Raw genomic sequence first — 27,802 nt, forward strand, 5'->3', positions numbered from 1 at the left:
TCTGGGTGGGCACAATTGAATCAGCTGCCAGGTCAGTCAGAATAAAAGCTGGCAGAAGAACATGGAAAGACTAGACTGGTTTAGTCTTCTGGCCTACACTTTTCTTCTGTGTTGGATGGTTCTTGCCCTGGAATACCAGACTCCAAGTTCTTCTTCAGCTTTGGGACTTGGACTGGTTTCCTCGCTCCTCAGCTTGCAGATGGCCGATTGTGGTACCTCTTCTTGTGATAGTGTGTCAACACACTTTAATAATACATCTATCCTATTAGTTCTGTCCCTTTAGAGAACCCTGACTAATACACCATAGTATATTCACAATTGTAATTATATTTATCGATAATAATATTAATGCAATTTTCCACTTATTGGGCACTCTTCACATTTAAGACATTGTCATACACACACACATACACATATGTTACTTTATAGAAATTCTTTGCAATAGGTGTTGATATCAGTACTGCTTTAAGAAGGAGGAAGCTATAGCTTATAGGGTTTAAGCTTTTGTCCAAGGATACACATTTAGTAAGAGGCTGTTATAATTTGAACCCAGGTCTGTGCTTGTTCAAAACCATTTCTTTTAACTACCGTGCTACATTTTTTAATATTCTAGCTATATTCTTGAGAAATAGAGAGATGTATTATCTAACATTCTTTGGAGACACCAAACTAATAGAATGTCTATCTATTTATCTACAAAGATGTGTTTTAAATATTGGCTCATATACTTATGGAGACCAAGAACTTCATGAGAACCAGGAAAACTGGTGACGTAATTTAGCCTAAGTCTGAAGGCCTGAAAACAAGGGAAGCCAATAGTATAAACTCAGGTCCAAGTCCAAAGGCCTGAGAATTGGAGCACCCAGTGTCCAAAGGCAGAAGGAGAAGAATATCCCGTCTAAACAAAAACAAATTTGCCCTTCCTTTACTTTTTTGTTCTATTTAGGGTTTCAATGGATCAGAAGAGTTAGTAAAGTCCTTGAGTGATGTTTATTTTTCTTAATATTTCATAACTTAAACGTTATGGTGTAAAATTAACAATGATTAAATATTGATATAAAGCAATGTGTCTTATATGATAAAAGTAAGAGAAGAAAGCACATTTGCTAATGTGTGTGTATATATGTGTGTGTGTGTATATATATAAACATGTTCACAACAAAATAAGGAGGAAACACTCCTGGCAATTATAATTACAGTTTCCATTTTTATAACTGGTCATGTTATCATAGCTAGTATTTATAACTACCTTCTTCTACTACTCATTCTGTATTCACTTTGCCTTCATCAGGCACGTCAGTTGGTCATAGTTCCTTAACTGATATGGTGACCCAAACATTAATTCCTCAAGGATCTTGGTCATTAGTAGTCCTTTCTGGATTGGGGTGTTGTTATTTTTTATTGGCCTTAATCACAGGGCACGGAAATACTAAAAGATATCCTAAAGAATCTCCTGTATACCAGACATACTCTTCCTTCCCTTCACTGTGGAATCTGTGGAATAACAGTCCAATTTCAAGCATTTCCTCTGCTTTTGGTGGGTCATGTTTTGGGTCACCTTTCTACAGGTCAACCAACCAACCAACCAACCAACCAAACTATTAGAGCCCTTTCCTACTCCCTGAGCTGCAACATTAAATTCAAAATCTCTGCTTAGTGAGCCCATATCAATAAATTTGATTTGATCCAACTTTGTGTTCCTTCCACTATTTTTCCACATCCTTATTATCTATTCTCATATATGTTCTCTTTATTGTGTAAACTTGAGCTTAAACAATGTAGCACACTTCTTGACCAGTTGCATATTATACCTCATCTTTGGAGACCTCCTGGGTCTTGAATCTAGCTCTAGGTCTAGAAGAAAAGAGGAATAGTGGGGATGGGTCCTGAGGAGAATCTGTATTGTTTTGCATGGCAATTGCTTCAGGGGCAATTTTCTCAGCAAAACAAGGTTAATTACCTCAGAAGGAAGTAGAAAGGCTGATATCACTGCGGGTAGGGAGGCCACTTCCATTGGCAAAAAAAGGCTCATCGGAATTTAGGAGCACAATTTCCCAAGAATCATCAGAATTTTTCCATCCCAAATTAGAGGTAGATAATATGTATATTATTTACTATGTGCTGGAGAGTGTTTTAAGTGTTGGAACAACATAGGTCCAAGGTTTATTCTCTGATGTCCAGAATCTCATAATTCAGGGGGAATTAGGGCTTAAGAAATAGAAGAAACTGAAATAGTTCTTTGGCTTTTCATTATCCACTAAGTAACTAGGGATCCACTGGGAGGGTGGCCACAGGAGAAGGGGAAAAAACACCACAGGGAGAAAGAAATCCCCAGCTGAACTTTTTAACAATTTGAATGGGGTGAGAAACCTCCTGGTCAGAACTTGGGGGAGGACTCGAATCTGGTGTGCAGATTCCATAGGCAGGGGAAGAACCAAGCCCTTTTCTTTCGAAGCTAGAGGCGGGTAGCCTGGGACAAGTTCTCAAGCCCTGCTTGCCCACTACCTGGAAACAGACTCGGGGCTATTGTGAGGGCACAGTGGAAGTAATGAGATCAGTCATTCATTTGTGTGGGAGCTGGGTGAGGCCTGTGGCTGCCAGCTTTCTCCCACTTCCCTGACAACCTGCATGACTCAGCAGAGACAGCCATAATCCTCCTAGGTACACAACTCCATTGACCTGGGAACCTCACCCCCATCCCCAACAGCAGCCGTAGTTAGATGGCCCAGGGAGAGTCTAAGCTTATACATGCCTAGCCCTGCCCCCACCTGATGGTCCTTCCCACTCTGGTAGCCGAAGGCAAAGGGCTTATAACCTTGGGAGTTCTAGGGCCCCACCCACTACCAGTTCCTCTCCATACTACCACAGCTGATGCTCATTGGAAAGCGCCACCTCCTGGCAGGACGCCAACCGGACCAAAATAGAGCATTAAACCACCAAAAGTAACAACCCTCATGGAGTCCATTTCACTCCCTGCCACCTCTACTGGAGGTGAATCTCATGGGGTGGCTGGCTAGGACAAATGCAGCAACTTATGTATTTGGAATGCTGGCTTTTAAAATAGCGGCCCTTTTCATTCTGGCATAGTATACAGTACATGGAACAAAGTGAGCACTTGCTAAATATTTGAATAAACTAATGAAAATGTAATAAATTAATAAATTGAATATCCAATTGGTTTTCTAAACTAGACATCCGGAATCCTCATTTCTTTTTTGCCTCACAACTGAGAAGATGATAAATAAGAATCAGACAGTCGTGATTGAATTTGTATTCACTGGCTTTCCTTGCTTGCAGGAGGGTGAGCTGGGGTTTTTTGTTTGTTTGTTTTTGTTTTGTTTTTGAGACAGAGTCTCGCTCTTTCACCCAGGCTGGAGTGCAGTGGCATGATCTCGGCTCACTACAACCTCCACCGCCCAGGTTCAAGTGATTCTCCTGCCTCACCCTCCTCAGTAGCTGGGATTACAGGCGCCTGCCACCACGCCCAGCTAATTTTTATATTTTTACTAGAGACAGGGTTTCACCATGTTGGCCAGGTTGGTCTCCAACTCCTGACCTCAGGTGATCCATCTGCCTCGGCATCCCAAAGTGCTGGGATTACAGGCATGAGTCACCACGCCTGGCTGGCTTTTGTTTTTTATCCTTCTGCTGCTCATTTATCTGTTCACCATCATTGGCAGTCTTATGGCGTTCTTTGCCATCGAACTGGATTTCTGCTTGCACAGCTCCTTGTATTTCTTCATCAGTATCCTCTCTTTCCTAGAGATCTGGTATACCACCATCACCATCCCCAAGATGCTCTTCAACCTAGCCAATGATCAGAAGACCATCTCCCTGGATGGTTGCCTCTTGCAGATGTATTTCTTTCACTCCCTCGTCATCACTGAGGTTTGCTTGCTCACCACCATGGCTATGGAGAAATACCTGGCCATCTGTAATCCCTTTCACTATCCCACAATCGTGGCACCTCAGCACCACACTCAGGTGACTCTAGGTTGTTGCATCTGTGGCTTCTTCACGCTGCTCCCTGAGATTGCTTGGATATCCACACTGCCATTTTGTGGTCCAAATCAAATCCAGAATATTTTCTGTGACCTTGATCCTATCCTGAATCTAGTGTGTGTGGACACTGGCGCAGTTGTATTAATCAAAGTTGTGAATATTGTGTATGCTGTGGAGATCATCACAGCTGTAATGCTTGTGATTTTGGCTTACATCCTGATTATTGCAGTGATCCTAAGAAACTGCTCTGCTGGTGGATGCCAAAAGGCATTTTCTACCTGTGCTTCCCACCTTGCTATCTTCTTATTCTTTTTTGGAAATGTAGCCCTGATGTACCTGCTCTTCTCTGCCAAGTACTCCTTTTTCTGGGATCAGTCCAGTCTAAAGTTTGCATCCATCCAGTCTAATGTTTGCAGTGCTGTCACCATTCTTCAACACAATTATCTGTAGTCTGAGGAAAAAAGAGATAAATAAAAAAAAAGCAATAAAAAAGCACATGCGCCAATCAATGATATTCACACATCATGTCAAATAAGACCAAATTCACACCTCCTAATTACCCAGGAATATTTATGCAAATATTTACATTAACATGTTCAGTGTGTCCTTTTTTGATGTACAGGTAGTAAACGATGTTTAGTCATTCTGATTATCTCTGTGGACTTAGTAAATGTCCTCAGGGGTTGACTACCACAGAATTCAAAGAAACTAGGATAAAACTATGCACAGGTCCTTGGTTTACTATTTTTTGAATCCAGCGAGAGTCATAAAATAGGGTCTCTCCCCTGATGTCTTCTCCAGCATATTCATATAGTAGTAAACACACATTTCTCTGTTTCTTTAACACATTGTTTGGACTCTCTATTTGGCATGATTTTTATACTTTCTTATGTCACAGTTTATATATCTTATGTCTCTCTAATCTGTATGCTAATTGAAAGAAGGTATCTTACTTCGTTCATCTCCACATTCCCAAAGCTTAACAGAATGCTTTGCCCATAGAAACTCTTGGTAATAGTTTGCTGAATGAATAAATGAATAATTAGAGGCAGTCTTTATGTCTTGAAGCTATACATTATAGGAAAGGAAATTCAATTTTCTTTTTTGTTTATTTTTTTAAGAAATGTCATTTTTTAATAGTAAGCTTTTATAGTATTCCTGGGTAGAAAGGTATTTTTATAGAAACAGTTATTTTTCCTATCTTCTTTCTCATGAGTCCATAAAATAGTATTTTTATATCAATTTTTATTATACCTAATATATAAAATCAGTATTCTTTTAAGAATTTAGAAGTTTAAGATACACTAAAAATATTTTTAACAATAATTCTCATTCTCAGAGGTAACGCCATTAATAAGTTCTCTGTATTTACTTCCAGGATTAACAAAACTATGTTTACCCACATTTACACATGGTATCTCTGGGTGCGTGTATGTCAGAATATTTTTTTAATCGTGTTAAATTATACATAACCTGAAACTTTTAGGTATACAGTTTCATGGCATTAGTATATTCACATTGTAATGCAACTATTATTATCAGAATTTTCTTTCTTTCTTTTTTTTTTTTTTTTTTTGAGACGGACTCTTGCTCTGTTGCCCAGGCTGGAGTACAATGGAGTGATCCCAGCTCACTGCAACCTCCACCTCCCGAATTCAAGCAATTCTCCTGCCTCAGTCTCCCGAGTAGCTGGGACTAGAGGCATGCGCCACTACTCCTGGCTAATTTTTGTAGTTTTAGTAGAGATGGGGTTTCACCATGTTTAGTAGAGATGGGGTTTCACCACCAGACTGGTCTCAAACTCCTGACCTCAAGTGATCTACCCACCTCGGCCTCCCAAAGTGCTCGATTATAGGTGTGAGTCACTGCTCCTGGCCTGTCTACAGAATTCTTTTCATCTTACAAAACTGAAACTTTAGCCTTAAATCATAATTCCTGATTATCTTCTCCCTTCAGCTGCTGGCAATGACCCTTCTATAATACTTTCTGCTTTCTGAATTTGACCACTCTGTGTATCATATGAATAATCATATGGTATTTGTCCTTTGTGACTGGCTTATGTCGCTTAGCATAATTTCTTGAAGGTTCATCCATGTTGAGTCTTGTGTTCATACCATGTGTCAGAGTTTTCTTTTCATGGCCACGGAATATTCTCTTGTATACCACATTTTGTCTATCTGTTCATTTATCCATGCACACTTGGGTTGTTTCCACTGTTTAGTTATTGTGAATAGTGCTGCTGTTAACATTGGTGTACAAATATCTCTTCAAGACCCTGCTTTTAATTTGGAAACTCAGGCTATTTCATATTCAACAGAGAATGGCAGGGATGGGAGAGAGAATGTGTAAAGATAAGATGCAGAGTATATTTGCACTTAGAGATAATTTTTTTTTTTTTTTAAAGACAGAATCTTGCCCTGTCCCTCAGACCAAAGTGTTGTGGCACAATCTCTGCTCACTGCAACCTCAGCTTCCCTGGGTTCAAGTGAACCTTGTGTCTCAGTCTCTTGAGTAACTGGAATCACAGGTATTTGCCACACACCCACCGAATTTTCATTTTTTTTCTTTTTTTTTTTTTTTGGTAGAGACAGGGGTTTCACCATGTTGCCCAGGCTGGTCTTGAACTCCTGACCTGAAGTCATCTGCCTACTTAAGCCTCCCAAAGTGCTGGGATTACAGGCGTGAGTCACAGTACCCGGCCCATAGAGACAATGTTTAATAGTGAAATGAAGCTATACAATAGGTAATCCACTTAGATTTGTATGACTGACATAAACCTAGATGTTAAAGGGGCCTTTCATTAATATCTTGAGACTCTGGTACCATAAACATAGTAATTAAACTTCATCATTTAGTCATAGTTTTGAAGGCAGTGATACGTTTAGTTCCACACTGAGCTTTATTTCCTACTTGCCTCTATTCAAATGAGAAATTATATTCTTCCATTGAGCTCTTTTTAAGTGTATTTCCCTGAATGGACCAAGTATGCTGGTTTTGTAAAACTTCTGATAATTTAGGCTTAGATAATTCCCTTCAGGATTGTTGTAATCAGAAATAATTATTAGTGGACAGGAGCATGAAGCAACTTTGTGCAAGACATGCTAATGATACATTGAAAAATTATTCTTTAAGAAAGAAGTACTTAGATTTATGAGAAATTATCCCATATTAAATCCCTGTTCTTTACCCTCTGGTTTTAAAAATTGAATGTTTCACAATGAAATGTATAAATTTAAAGGCTTAAATATATGTGGTTGACATTATTCAAATCAGTTTACAATAATAATTCTTTTACTATGTAGACTTATATGCAAAATGCTTTTTAGTCTTCTAACTAAATTGAACCACATAATGATTTTCTGGAATAGGCATTAGTCATACTGTAATTATTATATGCTTAATAAATTTTAAGTAAATTTCCAGTAATCATCTGATCATTAAATGCTGGAACAAGAATTTAAATCAGATGGTTCACCTTCAAATGCAGTGTATGTTCTATTGGCCTAAGCTGTCTTCCAATTTCAATTACATAGTTAATTGCGTTTAGGAAAACCATGCTTTTAGGATTTTTCTTACTCAAAGCAGTAAAACCAAGTAAGTTAACAGAAAAATAATAAAATAAATAAGAAAGTGAGAGATGATTAAGATAGGAAAAGAAAAGAGTTCTATTTTGTTGATTAGAGAATTATAAATGAGCAATATACACATTTGATAACTTATATATTCCTCAAGTTTGCAGTTTTGTAAGCAAAGAGTCAAGGGACAGATAACCTTAGAAGACCTAAAGTGATAAATCAAAGTGGCTACAGTAAACTGCAAAAGGCCTTGTAAATTTTTTTGAATGACATTATCTACTGTTCTAGCCCATTTATAAGTCAAAATTTGAGAAATTTTAAAACAAAAACTATTTCTGCAGAACAAAAAGTAAAACTTTAAAATAATAAAATTTTTATGAGAAAAAATAGTTTTACATTTAAGTTAAAATATTTGTCTTTATTGGTAATCCGCAGAAAAAGCTGAACTCCAAAAGATCCACAGAAAACAGGTAGGGATTTTAGTGATTCCAGCTGAGAAGACTTTATAATTTTTGGAACTAAAACATCTCTTAAAGTTTCTGAGTCTAGAAAATCGAACAGATCACTTTGCTCTGATGCCTGAACAGAGGCTGAGGCAAGCTGTTCAGTGCTGATTAAACTACCATGTAAAGTACAGACCCTCCCAGAGGTGATAACCATGGCCAAATACAACAACCCTCCAAATTATTCCTGCCCTTGTAAAAAAGTGGTGTAAAATATTTCTAAATATATAATTCTCACTTTAAAATCTCTCTAATTTTTGACTTCTAAATGGGCCAGAGCATTTAGATAATACAATTTAAAAAATAAAGGGTTTCTTTTTACAGCTAACTGTATTCACTTTCACTTCACTTCAAGTCCTCTAAGATTATTTACCCCTTAACTTTATTTGAAAATTTACTTATTACTCAAGTTCGTAATTCTCTAATAAAAAATAGAGCTCTTTTCCAATTTTCTCTTTAAATAATCTGTCTGTAACAAACACTGGTGTCTCCTGTAACCTCTCAGCACCAATTTATATAGCATAGCATGCAGTTTTTATTTATTTTATTTTATTTTATTTTATTATTTTACTTTGAGTTATGGAATACATGTGTGGAACATGCAGGTCTGTTACATAGGAATACATGTGCCGTGGTGGTCTGCTGCACCTATCAACCCATCATCTAGGTTTTAAGCCCCTCATGCATTAGGTATTTGTCCTAATGCTCTCCCTCCCCTTGCCCCTCACCCCACAACAGGCCCCAGTGTATGATGTTTCCCTTCCTGTGTCCATGTATTCTCATTGTTCAGCTCCCACTTGTGAGTGAGAACATGCAGTGTTTGGTTTTCTGTTCCTGTTAGTTTGCTGAGGATGATGGTTTCCAGCTTCATCCATGTCCCTGCAAAGGACAAGAACTCATTTTTTTATGGCTGCATAGTATTCCATGGTGTGTATGGGCCACATTTTCTTTATCCAGTCTATCATTGATGGGCATTTGGGGCATGCAGTTTCATAGATTGTACTTCCTTTTATACTTCCATGGTATTTGCCATCCATTTTTTTTTTTTTTTTTTCCTGAGTCCTTTTAAATAAGGGTCTCTATGTGATGAGAACCAATGAATACTCCTGGGAGGTTGTAGAAGTAGAAAAAGAAAGTCAGAGGTCCAAGTGTTAAACCTTCAAGGTATAAGACTTTTTCATCATGCCCTTCCATCTGTCTCAGGAACATGCCTCGTTACGTGGACTAATAATCATAAACAATGCTTAGAGACTAGAGAATCAATGTTGGTTTCGAGGGACTTTGAGTGCAGGGTAGGACTGAATTTTAAGTCATTAAATGCCAGAGTACTGTCAGAGCAAACTTTACCATGAATCTCTGCCGCCTACAATGACGGAAAACTCAAGGAATTCACCAGTTTTTATGTATCAAAACTTTCCCCTGAATGTCTCCTGTGGACTTCCACACTGCAGTTTTGCTCTAGAGACTTTGATTCTGGCCAGGTGCTGTGGCTCACGCCTGTAATCCCAGCACTTTGGGAGGCCGAGGCGGGTGGATCACCTGAGGTCAGGAGTTCGAAACCAGCCTGGCTAACATGATGAAACCCTGTCTCTACTAAAAATACAAAATTAGCCAGGCATGGTGGCAGGCACCTGTAATCCTAGCTACTGGGGTGCTGAGTCGGGAGTATCACTTGAACCCGGGAGGCAGAGGTTGTGGTGAAGCGAGATCGCACCACTGCACTTCAGCCTGCGCAACAGCGAGACTCCATTTCAAAAAAAAAAAAGACTATGATTCTTATATACTTTTTTCCTAATGTGGTGAGAAACTTAACATGAGATCTATCCTCTTAACACATTTTGAAGTGTACAATACTGTATTGTTAACATTTATGTGATGTGTTGTACAGCACAGCTCTGGAACTCAATCATGTTTCATGGATAAAACTTCATACCTATTTAATACCCATTTTTCCTTCCCTCAGCCTCTGACGAGCACGACTTACTCTGTTTCTATGAGTTGGACTATTTTATATACTTCATATAAGTAGTATCTTGCAGTTATTTGTCCTTCTGTGACTGGCTTATTTCACTCAGCATAGTTTCATCAAGGTTCACTCATGTCATATGTGACAGGATTCCATTTGTTATTATGACTGAATTATTTCAATTGCATGTACATGCCACTTTCATCAGTCATAGACATTTCAATTGTTTCTATTTCTTGGTTTTTGTTAATAGTGCTGCAATAAACATAAAAGTGCAAAAGTGTAAATATCTCCTTACAATCCTGATTTTAATTCTTTTGGATGTGTATCCAGAAGCGAGACTGCTAGATTATATGATAGTTCTATTTTTAGTTTTTAGGAAATGCTACACTGTTTTCTACAGTGGCTGCACCATTTTACATTTCTGTCAACAGTGTACAATTGTTCCAACCTCTCCACATTTTCAGCAATACTTATCTTTCTATTCCTTTGAGAATAGCCATCCTAACAGATGTGAGATAATATCTCAGTATCGCTTTGATTTGCATTTCCCTGATAATTAGTGATGTTGAGCACCTTTTCTTATACCTGTTAGCCAATTGCATATCTTCTTTGGAAAAACATCTGTTCAAGTCCTTTGCTCATTTTCTAATTTTCATTTTTGCTATGGATTTGAAGAAGCTCCTTGTACATTTTGGATTTTAACCCCTTGTTAGATGTATGCAAATATTTTCTTCCATTCCGTCAGTGAACTTTTTTGTTGTTGTTGACTGTTTTCTTTGCTGTGCAGAAGATGTCCAATTTGTCTATTTTTGCTTTTGTTGCCTTTGTTTCTGGTACCATATCCAAGAAGTAACTGGCAAGACCAAACAGATCACTTTGCTCTGGTGCCTGAGCAGAGGCTAAGGCAAGCTGTTTAGTGCTGATTAAACTACTATGTAAAGTACAAACCCTCCCTGAGGTGATAACCATGGCCAGATACAACAGCCCTCCAAATTATCCCCACCCTTTTAAAATTGTATAAAATACTAAATATATAATTCTCATTATATATGATAAAAGTCATGAAGCTTTTTCCTTTTGTTTTTTTTTCCAGCAGTTTTACAGTTTCAGGTTGTAATTTAAGTCTTTAATCCCATTTGAATTGATTTTTGTACATAGCATAAGGGTCCAATTTCTTTTTTTTATGTGAATATGCAATTTTTCCAGCACATATGTTGAAAAGACATTTTTATTTCCTTATGATCAGTTCTGCTGATTGGACCACACTATTTCTTTTATAAAAAATAAACATTATAGAATTAGTAAGCATTTTTATTTTCTTTTTATTATGATGATTATATTTTAGTTCTGGGACACATATGCAGAATGTGCAGGTTTGTTACATAGGTATACACATATCATGGTGATTTGTTGCACCCATCAACCTGTCATCTACATTAGGTATTTCGCCTAATACTATCCCTCCCCTAGCCCACCCCCACCCCCCAAGAGGCTTCAGTGTGTGATATTCCCCTCCCTCTGTCCATGTGTTCTCATTGTTCAACTCCCACTTATGAGTGAGAACATGTGGTATTTGGTTTTCTGTCCTTATGATAGTTTGCTGAGAATGATGGTTTCCAGCTTCATCCATATCCCTGCAAAGGATGTAAACGCATCCTTTTTTATGGCTGCCTAGTATTCCATGGTGTATATGTGCCAAATTTTCTTAATCCAGTCTATCATTGATAGGCACTTGGGTTGGTTGCAAAGGGCTAATATCCAGAATCTACAAGGAAATTAAACAAATTTACAAGAAAAAAACACAAATGACCCCATCAAAAAGTGAGCAAAGGATATGAATAGACATTTCTCAAAAGAAGACATTTATGCAGCCGGCAAACATATGAAAAAAGCTCATCATTACCGGTCATTAGAGAAATGCAAATCAAAACCACAATGAGATACCATCTCATGCCAATTAGAATAGCATTCATTAAAAAGTCAGGAAACAACAGATGCTGGAGACAATGTGGAGAAATAGGAATGCCTTTACACTGTTGGTGGGAGTGTAAGTTAGTTCAACCATTGTGGAAGACAGTGTGGCAATTCTTCAAAGGTCTAGAACCAGAAATACCATTTGACCCAGCAATCCCATTACTGGGTATATACCCAAAGGATTATAAATCATACTAGTATAAAGACACATGCACACATATGTTTATTACGGCACTATTCACAATGGGCCATACAATTTCTTTGGTCACAAGGTTATCACATATTTGACATTCTTGGTAAGATGATTCTGGAACAGGGAAACAATAAATAATGTTGACGGACAAAGAGAAGATTGACTAAAAAAATGAGGAGCAGAGTGCCATGAGAGTCATATTGATATGGATTTGACTATTTAAATGCTTTCAAACCAAATAACCATAGAATGAAACTTTGTTTTTTAGTTTTCTCATATAAAATGTTTTCTCGTATAAAAATGGGTATGATAATACCTGCCTCACAGAATTTTTAATGATTAGAAATTAATGTAAATTGATCATGTTAATATGTAAATATTTCATAGATATTGGTTCTTTTCTCTTAAAGATAAAATAATTTCCTCTCCTTATCCCAACTTCAGGCAAATATTCCTCAGTGCATGTGTTATAGTGCAGTCTCTAAAATTATGTTCCTGCCTTTACTACTAAATTTGACTTGAATATAATGAAACTATATGGAAAAGGAAAGTAATCCAGACTTTCAAGAAGAGAATGTAAAGGACTCTCAGTTTTTCTCTGTGAGGTCCAAGAACAGGGGAAACCACAAACGTAGAATCAAAATCTTCTCTTGTAGATCATGGAAGTTAGATTATTCAAGTTGTATTTACACTGGAATGAAGTTTGGCATGGATAGCCCCACTGGCTTGTAGAGAGGTCTAAGAGCGCCCCACTATTTTCTTTTTCCTTATTTCTTTCACTGTTGTAAATTAGTCTAAAATAACTATACCTATGGAAAAAAGTCTACCTCTTTTTGTTCTCCATTAAAATTAGTACATAAAATATGATAATTTGTACCATATACATTAGAAGTCAGCCATATTTTCAACATTTTTGTGACATCATTAGTTTTCAAATAAGGTATCCTAATTTTTGTTTTACAAAATATTAGTGAACACATCATATAACTTTTTTTGTTCCTTCCATTTAAATGATCAAGGGTACAACTAAATCAGATTTTTAAATACCAAATTGATGAGGTTAGAAATAAAATCTTATTTTGTGAAAGACTCTATAGAAAAAGCCAGGATAATTCATTGACCTAAAGGCTGTCAAAAATCTGCAGTTGAGTTGGATGAAGTTGTTGAACTGTATTTCCAGCAATATATGGGGTTTTTCCCCTAAGTTTTCATCCAAAAACCTTACTTTCATTTTTTAAGTCTCATTGAGTAACTTTGAGAGCCAGAGCCTCCCAAAACTGCTGAGTCACCCAGTATCTGCAATAGTTAGCAGTTGCCTCAGCTGAATATGTCTTCGAAAGATAATGTTGATTGTGTGGGGCTGGTGAGATTCTAGGACCAAGCAAGAGGTGTTCCCCCCGCCCCCCACATACTTAACGTTTCTGTATTTCTATTTGCATTCAACTAGACAGTTCCATCTGAATTATTTCTCTCATTTTCTCTCTCTCTCTCTGACACATTTTATCTTGCCAGGTTCTAAACCTTTTGAAAAAATGGAGCAATTTCCAAAGGAAACCGTGAGTACATACTTCTCTTCCATGCAATTAGTCACTAATATTATTAGGAAAGGTGTCTCCTTTAAACTTTCTATACTATCTTTCCCAAGAACATTAATCATTACTTTTGCTTTTAACAAGTAGATAATTTTAATTTTAACTATTTTTTGTGAACAATAACCTTGAGCTTATGTCTGTGCAACACCAAGACCCAGTAATGACTTAAGTCTGTTCCCATAGAGAATAAGTAGGGAACTTGAAGCAAAATAACACCCGGTAACAACATGAGTCTCCATGGAATGATCTAATTCTATAGCCATGCCAGTAATGGCAATTCGCAGAGTAGCAATTAGGAGGAATAACGGGAGATTAAAATTTAAACTCTATATGAAACATTTTGGCTGAGGTAAGCTAGGGAAAATGGTATCTATATCCGGATGAATGAAGGTGAACCCTATGGTGATTTTGCTGGATATTGTCACAAACAGATTGGGTCCCTCTCTGGGAAAAGGATACTTATATATTATTTTAGAGTAAAAGGTTGTATATTTCAAAAATCAATTGAAGACATGCTAATAATTTGAAATTTGTGATAATTGGGTAGAAGATGGCTGAACTTTTGATTTATAGTGTTTGTGAGTAAAGCAAGTAAAGAGTAAACAATATATGAGCTTTATTTTTAAGTATGAAGAAAAAATTTTCAAACTATTACATATATCATTAACTAAATTAATTGCAAGTCATTCTTAATTATTTACTAAATTGAGTTAAAAATAATAAGCACTTCTCAACACCTTTTTAGTCCTTGAAAGCAATAACATTGTATTTCTTTTTATCTATCTGAAATTCTGTGATTTTGCTAACTTAAACTTGCTCCATGATCAGTTCAATTTAATTCTATCTCTAGAACTTAAATGCTAGCACAAATTTATGTAAAAAATGGGGAGAGTCTTCTGGATAATCAAGAATTTTTAACCTAAACAGTAGCTATATCTGGTTAAAAGTTACATAAATATACTACAGCTCTTCTAACACCAGTCCCTACAGACTTCAGGATATCTGAATATAGGTCTAACATGAGTAAATGCCTTGGCACATATAAGCGGGGCAACACCTTAAATATTTGAGAACTAGCAATTAACAGAATCTTTTTAACTTGCAGGTTGTGGAGAGCAGTGGGCCAAAGGTTTTGGAAACAGCAGAAGAGATCCAGGAGAGGCGTCAGGAAGTGTTGACTCGGTATCAAAGGTTCAAGGAGCGGGTCGCTGAGAGGGGTCAGAAGCTTGAGGATTCCTATCACTTACAAGTTTTCAAGCGAGATGCTGATGATCTGGGGAAGTGGATCATGGAGAAAGTCAATATTTTAAATGATGAGAGCTATGGAGACCCAACTAATATACAGGTCACTCACTTCTCTTGATTGCCCCAGAGCAGACCCTAAGATCTCTAGAGAAGGAAATAGGTTTTTCTTTATGTTAATGTTAATGGGTATGTGTGGGTACAATTAGATTCCATTTAGAAACAAAAATAAGTCAGTGGAGTGGGAAGTTAAAGAATTGAATTAAGAGAAAATCTAAAAGTGCATTTTCCCTTGTGAAGTTGGAGAGGTGAGACTGAGAAAATAAGAATTAAACAAAAAGCGGCAGTTTTTCAGTTATTGAAAGCACAGAACAGTTTCTTACAACGAACTTCTATTCAGAATATGCATTTTTTAAATCATTAACCAAGAATATTGTTTATTGATAAGGGCATAGGATACTTCACATATTTTCATGGTAAAGCATTCATCAATGCCAAAAGTAAAAAATTACATCATTTTTTTTTCAGATCCAGCACAAACATGGTAATGTAAGTGTATATCTGGTTAACTGTAGCAGAAGTGATGTAACAGAAAAATTAGGCTATCTGTTAGAAACAGTAATTCTGCCTCTAAATAGTCCATGTCTTCAACTTCATAAACATCGGATGTTATTTGCGAAGGAGATTTATTCTATATAGAATTTGATGGTTATAATACTCATCCAAAATTGATCTACTGGCAAAACAGCAACTGATAATTCAAGAAATGTCTGACAAACCATGTGATTTTTGATAATTTGGGACGTTACGAAGGGAAATAGGGTGAAGAGTCATCAATACTTCTGAAGCAACTGTTCTCCACTCTTCTCAGAAAGATAAGAGTTAACCAGGTTAACTAAAATCTAATTTAGTTAACCTGGTTAACTCAATTGCTATTCATGGCTCCTAAGTATTTCCTAAAATGTTATTCATGGGTCTGAAGTTCTAATGACAGGTTTCAGTAGAAGTTTGGTGAAAGCTCCTACCCGTTTCTGATCACCTAAAATTATAGCATGTGGTACCTGTTCTCCACTCCTCTCAGAAAGATGAGTTAACCAGAGTTGTTTTTTTTTTTTTTTCCCCCTTCAATTGCTGTTCATGATTCTTAACTTCAAAGGAGAGGTTTCAGTAGAAGAAATTTGGTGAAAGCGCCTATCCCTTTCTGTTCACCTAAAATTATAGCATGTGACATTGGCATAATCAAAAACAATTGATTTGGACAGGAAACACCTAGAACAAGAGCAAAATAATGTGCCATATTGAATGGATCAATTTATAGATTACAAGAACAGGCACAGCATGAAAAGAAAAACTCTCAATTAAAAAAAAAACATTATTATAACTATCATCTTTCTCATTGTGCTCTACTTTGAAAAAAAATCAGTTATTCCTCTTTCCTGATGAGGAAGGACACTGTGTGTTACACTCTTTTATTCCTATGGCAGTCTATTGAGCCTTTAAAATAAGGCTCAGCATAGGTCATAAGGCTCAACATAGCTCAGGATAGTATTTACTGAAAACTTCCTAAAGCCAGTGGGGACAGGAAAACACTCTTTATGGCCTCTAACTGAGTCTGGGACCCTTTGAGAACCTGTGTTCAGTGGCTCTACATAGAGTGAACATTTCCTGTGAAGACTGTGCTTCATTAGCCAAAATCTCTGATTTCTAAACTTTAGGGGAAATATCAGAAGCATCAATCCTTTGAAGCAGAGGTGCAAACAAAATCAAGAGTCATGTCTGAACTGGAAAAAACAAGGGAAGAACGATTTACTATGGGTCATTCTGCCCATGAAGAAACGAAGGTATATGTATGGGCCCTTGAAGAAGTTTCCCATTATTGATTATGTTTTCAGGGTTTTAGTTGATTATATGAGATATAAACCTTGAAGTGACTGGCTTGTACCCAGGCCTCCTGCCTCTTATCTTCCCTTGAGGTTGAGGCAGAAAAAATGATGGGATATCTTTGTGTTTCTTGGGGTGAAGAGAGCTGTGATATGAGAGCTGTCATTAAAGGGCATAAAATTCCTCCTATAACATTGCAGGATAATTTGGCTCAAGATCAAGCCCTCTTAAACCTATTCCACATTGCCCAGATCAATTAGTATCTTCCAATGTTCTTTCTAATTATTTCTTCTAACCTCAATGTCCTTGTCTCTTAACTTCTCCAAACAAGGAATGCTCTCTCATTTGAATGTTTTCCAAAATATTTTTCCATTGGCTATGATGCCTTTCTTTTCATACCCCATACCCTATGACTACTATTGCATCTCTCCAAACTATCCCTTCTTATCACTTCTAAAAACTCCTAAAATGTCATGTATTCAGAAAATTTCTTCTGAACATCTAGAACTGAAGATCATCACTATTTCAATAAGTATTCATACTCTGTAACCTATTATTAATGTAACAGCTATTTTTGGACTTAATCTATGAACTCTTCCAAATGTTGGTGCTAATATCATCAATTCAGTTTTTTTGTGTGTGAGTGAACTTTTTACTGTTTATGTATTTTTTAAATTGTGAAAACAAATTTGCATCATATATGTTAAAACTGGGTGTGACTTTTCTATATATAGCATAACAATTCTAGCCCATTCTGTCATCAAAATATGGTCAAGGAACACAGATTTTAGCCAGAGTAGAATCTTATTTTAAAGAAGAACCCATAAAAGGAAAATTTCAAAACTTGTTTATTTGTATATAGTAGAACTAACTTTTGTATTATGCACAGTTTTGCATGCAACCAGCATCTACATTAATTAAAATGTTTGAGAAATGTTTGAAACATCTTCATTTTTGTCAGAATCACTGGGGCTGTAGCAAATGGTACCATTGTAGGGTTTAAAGACATATGTGGTCCCCATGCTACCCAGAGCAATGGAGTAGTTGAAAAATATAAGATTCTTGAAGATATGACATAGGCAGCAATTTCAGTTATATAAGACCGCTAATACATAAAGTTCTGAGTTAATCTGGCATTCAAAGCCCTCTGTGGAGTCTCAAACTGTATAGTCCCAAAACACTCTTACTGCTTTGGTGCCAATGGTTCCTTATAACTTGTAAAAATTATCTCTCTCACACTTTCTGGCAGACAATTCATGCTAAGTTTCTCCTATGCCTTTTCCGTTCTGTGGCTCTTCTTAGAACATGCTATGCTTATTATTGACCTGTCAAAAATCTTTCTACTCCATAAGGCTTAGTTCAAATGAACACTTTTCCATGCTTTCTTCCTCCTTCCCATCTTATTGTTTGTAATTATTCCATCCTTTAAAACTTCAAAGCATTTTTACAAAATGTTCTTATGTAAGATCACATTTGGCTTGGCTTATTAGCTATTTCCATATATCTATCTTATTTCCTCTTTTAAATATATGTTGAGCAACTAATGCATGAGTAACTGAGAGAAGAATTTTTATCCAGTCTCTTTCTGTACAAGTCTCTGAGTGTTTCCCTGCTCACAGTGTCTGTGGCTGAGTGGTTCTGCCCCTCTTTCCTAAAGGCCCATATAGAGGAACTACGCCGCCTGTGGGACCTGCTGTTAGAGCTGACCCTGGAGAAGGGTGCCCTGTTGCTGCGGGCCCTGAAGTTCCAGCAGTACGTACAGGAGTGTGCTGACATCTTAGAGTGGATTGGAGACAAGGTACAGAACTTAAAATAGCAATCACATAGGGCCTCCCACTCCTCTATCCCAGGTACCCTATAGCACATTACCACAGACTACTCACAAGGAAGTCAGGATGTCTGTTCCTGGCCTTTGTTCTTTGGAACAAGAGGAAATTGAGGCCAAAATTTAGGGGTATCTGGAGGTTAACATTGTGTGGAAGTAAGTCTGAACATATGGATCTGAATACGAAAAAGGCATGACTTACACAAAGACCATGCAATGAAAGATAATGAAGCTCATCCCTCTTCCACTTCCATGATTTGTAACTACTTCTCCTATATTTTTGCTCTGACTCTGGGGTCTGGCCTAGACTATTGACAGCTCTTTCTCTACTCCTTTGTGTCTCAGTGCCTGGAATGATGGATGGTTTCATTTTTCTGAATACTTAAGGAATAATTTAATAGGACTAAAGATGTAGATAAGCAAATGCCTAACAAAATACTTTCGCAGATACTGAGTATATTGAATTGAGTAGAAACAGTATGCATTTATCTCTCATGTTTCCAAACACAAAAGGATACTTTCAGGGTCTCTTGCCAATAATGCTACAAACTCGCTAAAGAACTGCCCAAAAGAGCACTTTCCCTTGTGCCAAGGTGCTGCCTTAACACATATACTTCTACTGCTGGCCTTTCCCAGGAGAGCTTCTCCCAGTCTCCCCCAGTATCTCCATTTGAGTTATCCTGGGAATGCAAGCAGGGGTTTTGAGTTTTGAGTAACTACAGAAACTCCTAAATGTTTGCTGGCAACTCAGTAAACGCATGTGTCTACAGGAGGCTATAGCGACATCAGTGGAGCTAGGTGAAGACTGGGAGCGCACAGAAGTTCTGCAAAAGAAATTTGAAGACTTCCAAGTGGACCTGGTAGCTAAAGAAGGGAGAGTTGATGACGTGAACCAATACGCCAATGAGTGTGCCAAGGTGAGGTGGGAGCAAAATATTCACTCCGTGGAAAGGGTTCTGATCCTTAAGAATAACTTCTGGCCATCAGTAGATGGGATATGAGGGAGATGGGGCATTGTGAGAAAACAGAGACTGGCATGTCCCTGGAGTAACATACCCTGAGCAGTTTCCTCTCCTCTCTGGACCCACCCCTTACAAGTCTATTGAAATGGAAGATTGAGAGAGAAAGAGAGAGTGTGTTTTTGTGTGTTTGGAGGAATTAAATACACAACAGGCAGCAAAGCTATTGCCATTTAAATAGCTCCTGTACCATGTAGTACACTGATTACTCATGTTAATGGGGCACTGTTTCTTCATGAAAAAAGCACAAAAATAAAGTAGCAGAGCATATAAAATAATGTTGAGCTATCATTATTTATACATATATGTGCATATGTAATATCATTATGCAAGATTATTTGGGAGAATTGAGGAAGGAAAGGAAGCAGTTTTACTTTTATTTAAGAAAATACTTGAGTTTGTGATGTGTGTGTGTGTGTGTGTGTATATATATATATAAGTTTACATGTATATGTAAGTATATATATGTAAAATAAATAAACTCCAACTGTTATCTACATTTTGCTTTTCCATTTATAGTTTCATTATGATTGCAGCTCTATGATGAGAATGATTGTCCTGACTTAATAAAAAGAAGACTTCAGAATGAATGAGTACTGGAGTAGGAAAAATAACCTATATTTCCCTATTTTTCTTTCAGGCCATATTTCCAGTAGTTTCTCAATTTTCTACCTCCATCACTTTTCTCTTGCTGTGGAAGTTTTTCATTTATCTATTACTGTCTAACTAATCAAGAAACTTAACATCTTACTTGTTCATGACTCTGTGAGTCAGATGATTGAGCTGCTCTGCTGGGCTGTTTTCCTGATCTTACCTGGCATTTTTATGTGTGTGAAGTTATCGGGTGGCTCAGCTGGAGTGAAGGATCTAAAGTGGCCTCAATCCCATATCTGGGGCCCTGGTGAGGATGATTTGGGAGGATTGAGGAGATCTCTGGGTGACCTGTCATCATATAGTAGACCATGCTTCTTACACACCAGTGTTACAAGAGTGTGAGAATAGAAAATGAAAGTTTTCTTGAGGCCCAGGTGCTGGAAGTCATAGAAAATTACTTCTCTATCAGTAAGCAAGTTAAAGACCATCCAAGATCCAAGACTTGAGGAAACATACTCGACCTTTTGAAGGGATGAACAGCAAAACAGCATGCCATTTTTTCCAGTCTATCACAGAAAGAATAAATCCAGCACAGCTAGATTATATTCTGTGCTCTTGAGTGGGGCCTACACTGCTGTAATAGAAAGAACCATGTACTTGAGAAGGAGAATGTGGAAAATTCTGTCTGGAGAGACTTGGGAATGGAAATGAAATGGAGAGAAACAGGGACAGGAAGAGTAAGGAGACTTAAGCATATGGGAATGCCTCAAAATTACAAAGTGTCAACACAGACTGATGCTTCTAGCTTCATCTAGTACTCACAGATCTCACTACTTTGGATGGTTTGCAAACATGCCTGAAATTTCCTGCAAAATCATACGTGAAAGCATGTGTCTATAATTCTGGGAAGAGAAAAATAGCTTTTATTGGATTCTCAAAGGTGTGAGGACCACAAAAAAGTTAAGACTCACGGTACTAATCTTTGAGAAAATAAAGTCATATTTCATAAAAAGGAATTTCCTCTTCTTTTCCTTGGTTTCCAGGATCTCAGGGAGATTTCAAGCATTGACAAGGTGGAGCTCTCAAAATAACATCAGGGCTGGGCAACCTGTGCTAACAGGCTAGTACACTGCTGTGGGCACAGAGGCAACATCTGGCAGGTTGTTTTTCTGGGTTTTGGTAATGTACATCAAGTTGGAGCTAGGGAGCAGGGCTATGATGAAGCTCAGTGCCTAGCTACAATGGTCAGTTTTCACTTCTGAAAAAGCACGAACCAGCGTAAAATGAAAAGTGTTTGAATCATTTTTAAAATATAATCTCTTCTCTGTATAACTCCAGTGTTGTTTTCCTTTGGCAGGAAAAGCATCCTGAACTACCCTTAATTCAGTCTAAGCAAGAGGAGGTGAATGCTGCCTGGGAGCGCCTTCGTGGTCTGGCTCTCCAGAGACAGAAAGCTCTGTCCAGTGCTGCAGACTTACAGCGATTCAAAAGGTGTGGACCTGGCCACTGCTTTATGGAAAACTTTGAAGTGCTTTATAAAAACTGTGTCATTTGTATTAGGCTCTTTCTACTTCTGCTAACAATTAGTGGTCAACACTTCAAACAAAAGTGGATCATGTACTTGCCTTTGAGACAGCAAAGGAGAGGGTAAAGAAATCTGTGACCCACTCTACGGCCAAGGATGTAGAGACTGGAGATCAAAATAACTAAAAAAGTAGCACTGGTGATTTAGGAATGGAAGCGCTGCAAAGGGAAGGGAAACAGGTTAATAATTAAATGGAAGGTGGAGTTAGGAAGAAGAAAAGCATTCGTAAAGAGCTGACCCAGATATGGAGCATATCTCTAGAGGCTCAGCTGTCAAGAAGCCCAGGACCTTAACATCTCAATAGAAATAACCATTAAGCAAGAACATTTTATATTACTTTTTACTAGTACATAGGAAGAAAGGGTAATCGCTCCTGGGTCAACTCGGATGGTCCTTGCTGTGACTTCTGTTGGACCGTTTGCCCTGCAATGCCTGCTATCTTCTTTGGTTGAAGCTCTTATTAATATCTGTAGGGATATGACTGACGCCATCCAGTGGATCAAGGAGAAGGAACCTGTACTCACCTCTGAGGACTATGGCAAAGACCTTGTTGCCTCTGAAGGACTGTTTCACAGTCACAAAGGACTTGAGAGAAATCTTGCAGTCATGAGTGACAAGGTAAGGTGCTGTTAGAGAAATGGCTAGCCCCTTGAGCTGGAAGAGGCAATTGTTATCTTGCCTATTGCTATGCCTCCAGAGGGCACAGAAAGTTCACTGTTTTCAATGAAGAAGAAATTGCGTGCACCTGGATATTCTTCTTCATTCTAGTTCATAACTCGTACATGGATACTGGATATAGCTTATTTTCATTTGAATTATTTTTATTTAAATATACATATATGTTTTATATTCTCTTGTGTTTTCCTAACTTATTTCACAATTTAAAAACAAAAATATTTATACCTCCAAGGTTGATTCTTAATCTCACTGAGTAAAATATACCGTGGCCAAACTCTACCCTTTCATCTAACCACACTTTGTTCTGTTGCAGCTGAATCCTGATTCTTTTTATACTCAGCAGATCAGAAAACATTTTCTTCTCCTTTTAAAATAAACTTCAAGACACTTAATGCTAAACCTACCTTTAGGTTTCCTTTTAAAACCTGGAAAACCTCAGGCACACTAGAACTTAGAACAAGCCTATTTTCTTAAATGATTTCCATCCTTTACTTCTTCCCCTCACAAATGTAGCCAGAACGTAAACCAATTGCTACTGAGAGTGCATAGGGGAGTCAACCTCCAGAAAGATCCACATTTGCTGTAATTTAATTTTAGGCCTATCCCTGTGCCCACTTTCTGCAAACTTCCACCATTCTACTTTTTCTTTCATTCTTCCTTTTTGTTGTTGTTGTTTTTGGTCTTTTTCCCTAATAATGAACAATAAAACCCATAATTTGACAAATAGTGGTATTGAAATTCCAATCGCTAGACATCATCTGATTATAGTTGAGTATAATGAAAGGGCTAATAACATGTGAAAAGCCACCCATATCCACATTTTGCCCTAGTAACCCTGCTCCTCAGAGGTTGTCCTGAAAATAATCCAGCATTACTGAAATTTTCTTGGCCTTCTGGACAGAAATATCTTTCTGCCTTCGCAGTAATATTTAGGGAAATGGTATAGAGGAGTGGGGAAGGAAAAACTTAGCTTGGAAGCTTACTCCTGACATTTTCTAGCTGAATGATCTTAAGCAAATAAAATACTTTATCTCTCAGTTTTCACATAAAAGAAAAATAAGAATAATTGCTACTTCATGGTATTATTAAATGAATAATATAAAATGAGAACATTCATGTAAAGTACTTAGCATAATGAGAAATTGAAAAGTACTTAGTGAATTGTAATTATCGATATAGTACATTAGTATATTAATAGAAATATATTTGTATGTCTATTTCTAAGTTATTATTATTCATATGATTTTTTATACCTCTCCCACAAAGCTTTGCCAAGGGGAGTCAAAGTACTAGGATTTCCTACTAGGTTTCTTTTTCATCCCAAAGGTGAAGGAGTTATGTGCGAAAGCAGAGAAGCTGACACTTTCCCATCCTTCAGATGCACCTCAGATCCAGGAGATGAAAGAAGATCTGGTCTCCAACTGGGAGCACATTCGTGCCCTGGCCACCAGCAGATATGAAAAACTGCAGGCAACTTATTGGTGGGAAATCCCTCCCCTTTATTGCTCTATCTATCTCTACAGGGCCCAGATGTAACCGCAAGAGCAGAAATAAGAGTAAAGGGGGTCATATAGCGAGAGAATCAGCTCTCCTGCCTGCTCAGTAGAGACAAAAGATTCAAGTTGCCAGAGGAAGTCCTTTGTGACTGATATAATATAGTAGTACCCACTTATCTGTGGTTTCAGTTACCACCAGTCAACCACAGTTTGAAAATGTTAAATGGAAAATTCTAGTAATAAATAACTTATAAGTTTTAAATTGCTTATTATTCTAAGAGGCATGATAAGATTTCTGGCTGGTCCACTTTGTCCCACTGGAAGATGAATCATTCCTTTGTCCAGCATATCCGTGCTGTATATCTACTCACTCGTTAGTCACTTAGTAGCAGTCTAAGTTATGGATTGACTGTCCTAGTATCACAGTGCTTATGTTTAAGTAATTCTTATTTTATTTAATTGTTCTATTTTTATCATTAGTTATTGTTAATCTCTTACTGTACCTAATTTATAAATCAAACTCTATTATAGACATATAGGTATAAGAAAAAACGTAGTGTATATAGTGTTTGGTACTATCTGCAGTTTCTGGCACCTGCTGGGCATATTGAAATGTATCTCTCACAAATAAAGGGAGACTACTGTGATCAGCAACCCACCTCCACTCATCTGCAAATTTCCATCTTCCCCTGCTTGTATTATTGTGGGATGCTATGAAGTGGCTCAAAAAGCTGGAAAAGCAACTGAAGAAACATTTCAAAATTCTGGCTTTAGATAGGGAACTGAAAGACATGCAATACAAGCTGAAGAGCATCAAAATAACTTCAGTATTATTTTCTGAATGTGGATTACAAGCTTACAAAAACCCCTAATAACCAGGCATCATTTCAGTATTAATTCTTATGGTTAATCCTTAAATAATCAGAGGACAGTGCTTCTCATATGGTTATGGTTTCAAAACAAATGATGAGCATTTAACTTTTTAAAATAGGTAACTGTTTTGCAGCTCTTGTTTCTTATTAACAGGGTTAAAGATGGGCTAGATACATGAGGAATCCTAACGCTAATTCTAGTTCCTCCTTCCCACAAGACGCTTCTTATTTATACAACAATATGTATTGTTTATTGGCTGCATTGTGAGCACCTTCCTCCATTTTAAGTACCTCTAGGGTAGGTGTGACCTTGAGGTGGTGGAGGTGTGATGCTCCTGGGTCACATCCCACAGTGACACACCGACCCTAGAAATATACAACCTGGGGTGAAGGACTTACAACCTGCAACACTAATCTCTGACTGTAAATAACAGGAAATATATCAGGAAAAAGGGAACCTAGGATTAGAGTAAGGAGCATCTCACACATCTTACCTCATCCCAAACCTAACTCTTTGTTCAATGTCCTTTCATATTTGGTTTCTCCTTCCTGTCTTTTACCTCACTTTTCCCACAGGTACCATCGATTCTCATCTGACTTTGATGAACTCTCAGGCTGGATGAAGGAAAAGACTGCTGCGATCAATGCTGATGAGCTACCAACAGATGTGGCTGGTGGGGAAGTTCTGCTGGACAGGCATCAGCAGCATAAGGTAGAGAAGAAAGGCTTTCCAGTAGGAGGAGGGGGCAGGCTGAATGCCAGAAATGCCAGGTTTCTTGCTGCATTTTCAGACATTTTGTTTTGTGGCCACAGCATGAGATTGACTCTTACGATGACCGATTTCAATCTGCTAAAGAGACTGGTCAAGACCTCCTGGATGCCAATCATGAAGCCTCCGATGAAGTTCGGGAAAAGGTAACCTAGTTTAATAGAGTTTGCCAAGTTCCAATTATATATGTAGTCATTACATAATCTCACAATAATATGATAATCTCTGAATGGGAAAAAGATAGAAGTCATTTAAATGTATTAATAATATGAATCAAACTTTTACACTGTTTCCTTTCATATACAATTGTCACTTATTATCCATGGGGCATTGGTTCCAGGACCTCCCTCAGGTGCCAAAATCTGCAGATGCTCAAGAAATGGCATAATATTTGCATACGATGCATGTACATTCTCCTATACACTTTAAATTATCTTCAGATTACTTATAATACTTCATACAATGTAAATGCTATGTAAATAATTGTTATACTGTATTGTTTAGGGAAGAAGCAAAAAGTCTGCACATGTTCAGTACAGATGGAATTTTTAGAAAATATTTTATATCCATGGTTGGTTAAATCTACAGGTGTGGAACCTACAGATATGGAGAGTTAACTCTACTGTTTTGCTAAATTTAGTCACTTGAAATTTTCAAGACATGATGTGTGCTTCCTCATCTCTGAGCCTTTATTTCATCAACCCTCTGACTTCTACCTAATTTGAAACCTTCATTGCATTTTGCCTCCTGACATATGCCCGGTTTCGTGACCTTCCCACGCTCATCTCTAGACTGTAAACTCCAAGAGGACTGCACCTTATTCATTTCTGGGTCCCCCACAGTGCCTAGTACAGCGTCTGGCATGGCTGACATCTGTGTTTGTACTTCTTTCCTCTATACAATCTCAAATTAAGCTGACATTCCTGCATCTGTGATTTTCAAATTTACATTAAATAACAGGACAATCTTAAACAGCCAGAATTCCACTGAATGAAGAAATCAGTTTTACCATCATCCTAACCTCCTACATCACAGGGCTTCAACTCTGCACCTTGACCCAGAGAGATTTTGCACCAGTGGCAGAGTCTAGGCATACCTTGGAATGGTAGTTACAGTAAGATCTGCATGCCTCTTTGCATCTCACTAGATGCCAAGCGTAGCGTCTAGCACTGGGCAGTGGATGAGGTTGAGAAAACCAAGTTTTGAATTCTCCCAGAACTCTGTGGGGACATTATAATATAGTTTTGTTTTGTTTTGTTTCATTTTTTAAACAAGGCTCTGTCAAAGAAAGAGCAGAACTCAAAGTCCTTAAAAACTTAACAGTTATCCTGCAATCTGATAATTTATTCTGCTTTTTTGTTATTGACAGAGTATCACTCTGTCACACAGGCTGGAGTGCAGTGGCCAATCTCAGCTCACTGCAGCCTCTGCCTCCCAAGTTCCAGTGATTCTCCTGCCTCAGCCTCCTGAGTAGCTGGGACTAGAGGTGTGCACCACCACATCCGGCTAATTTTTGTATTTTTATTTTATTTTACTTTTTTTTTTTGTAGAAACTGGGTTTTACCATGTTGGCCAGGCTGGTTTTCAACTCCTGACCTCAAGTGATCCACCCATCTTGGCCTCCCAAAGTGCTGGTACTACAGGCATGAGTCACAGCACCTGGCCCTATTCTGTTTTTTTGATGGAGATAATACAGCTGCAGGTGTAATAAGGTGGAAATTCTTGGGCATATGCCTGACCAGAAACAAAGGCTTTTTCGTGTGTTTGAGAATATCTCTTCTCTCTTTCCCTGATGGTTTTTATTTGTTTTGGAAATAAAATGCAAACGTCTCAGTGTGATGTTTTATGTGCTCTATGAACTTGGATTTCATTGACTGTCTACACTTTTTTAGACACTGCACTTTTCTCTAGCTCACATTACATTATCTAACAATTATTTGCAGTTCATTTGCTTATGGCATTAAGTCCTGATACCCATTCCCTATCTTTTAAATCTCTGTTTGGTATGAGATTTTCCATGCTTTCTCATACTT

General features: G+C 37.6%; 1 protein-coding gene across 1 annotated transcript in view; it reads left to right on the top strand.

The window, feature by feature from the left end:
- The first annotated feature begins 13,543 nt into the window (after positions 1 to 13,543).
- SPTA1 (spectrin alpha, erythrocytic 1) overlaps positions 13,544 to 27,802 on the top strand; it is a 75,376-nt gene continuing 61,117 nt past the window's right edge. Inside the window, exons 1-10 of the mRNA XM_007976610.3 lie at positions 13,544 to 13,772; positions 14,914 to 15,153; positions 16,766 to 16,891; positions 18,589 to 18,729; positions 19,527 to 19,673; positions 21,727 to 21,860; positions 22,428 to 22,572; positions 23,959 to 24,113; positions 25,577 to 25,712; positions 25,814 to 25,915. Coding sequence (XP_007974801.3) covers positions 13,749 to 13,772; positions 14,914 to 15,153; positions 16,766 to 16,891; positions 18,589 to 18,729; positions 19,527 to 19,673; positions 21,727 to 21,860; positions 22,428 to 22,572; positions 23,959 to 24,113; positions 25,577 to 25,712; positions 25,814 to 25,915 — 1,350 coding nt within the window. The 5' untranslated portion in view covers positions 13,544 to 13,748. The remainder of the gene's footprint in view (positions 13,773 to 14,913; positions 15,154 to 16,765; positions 16,892 to 18,588; positions 18,730 to 19,526; positions 19,674 to 21,726; positions 21,861 to 22,427; positions 22,573 to 23,958; positions 24,114 to 25,576; positions 25,713 to 25,813; positions 25,916 to 27,802) is intronic.

Source organism: Chlorocebus sabaeus, chromosome 20 (assembly GCF_047675955.1).
Source record: "Chlorocebus sabaeus isolate Y175 chromosome 20, mChlSab1.0.hap1, whole genome shotgun sequence".
NCBI lineage: Eukaryota > Metazoa > Chordata > Mammalia > Primates > Cercopithecidae > Chlorocebus > Chlorocebus sabaeus.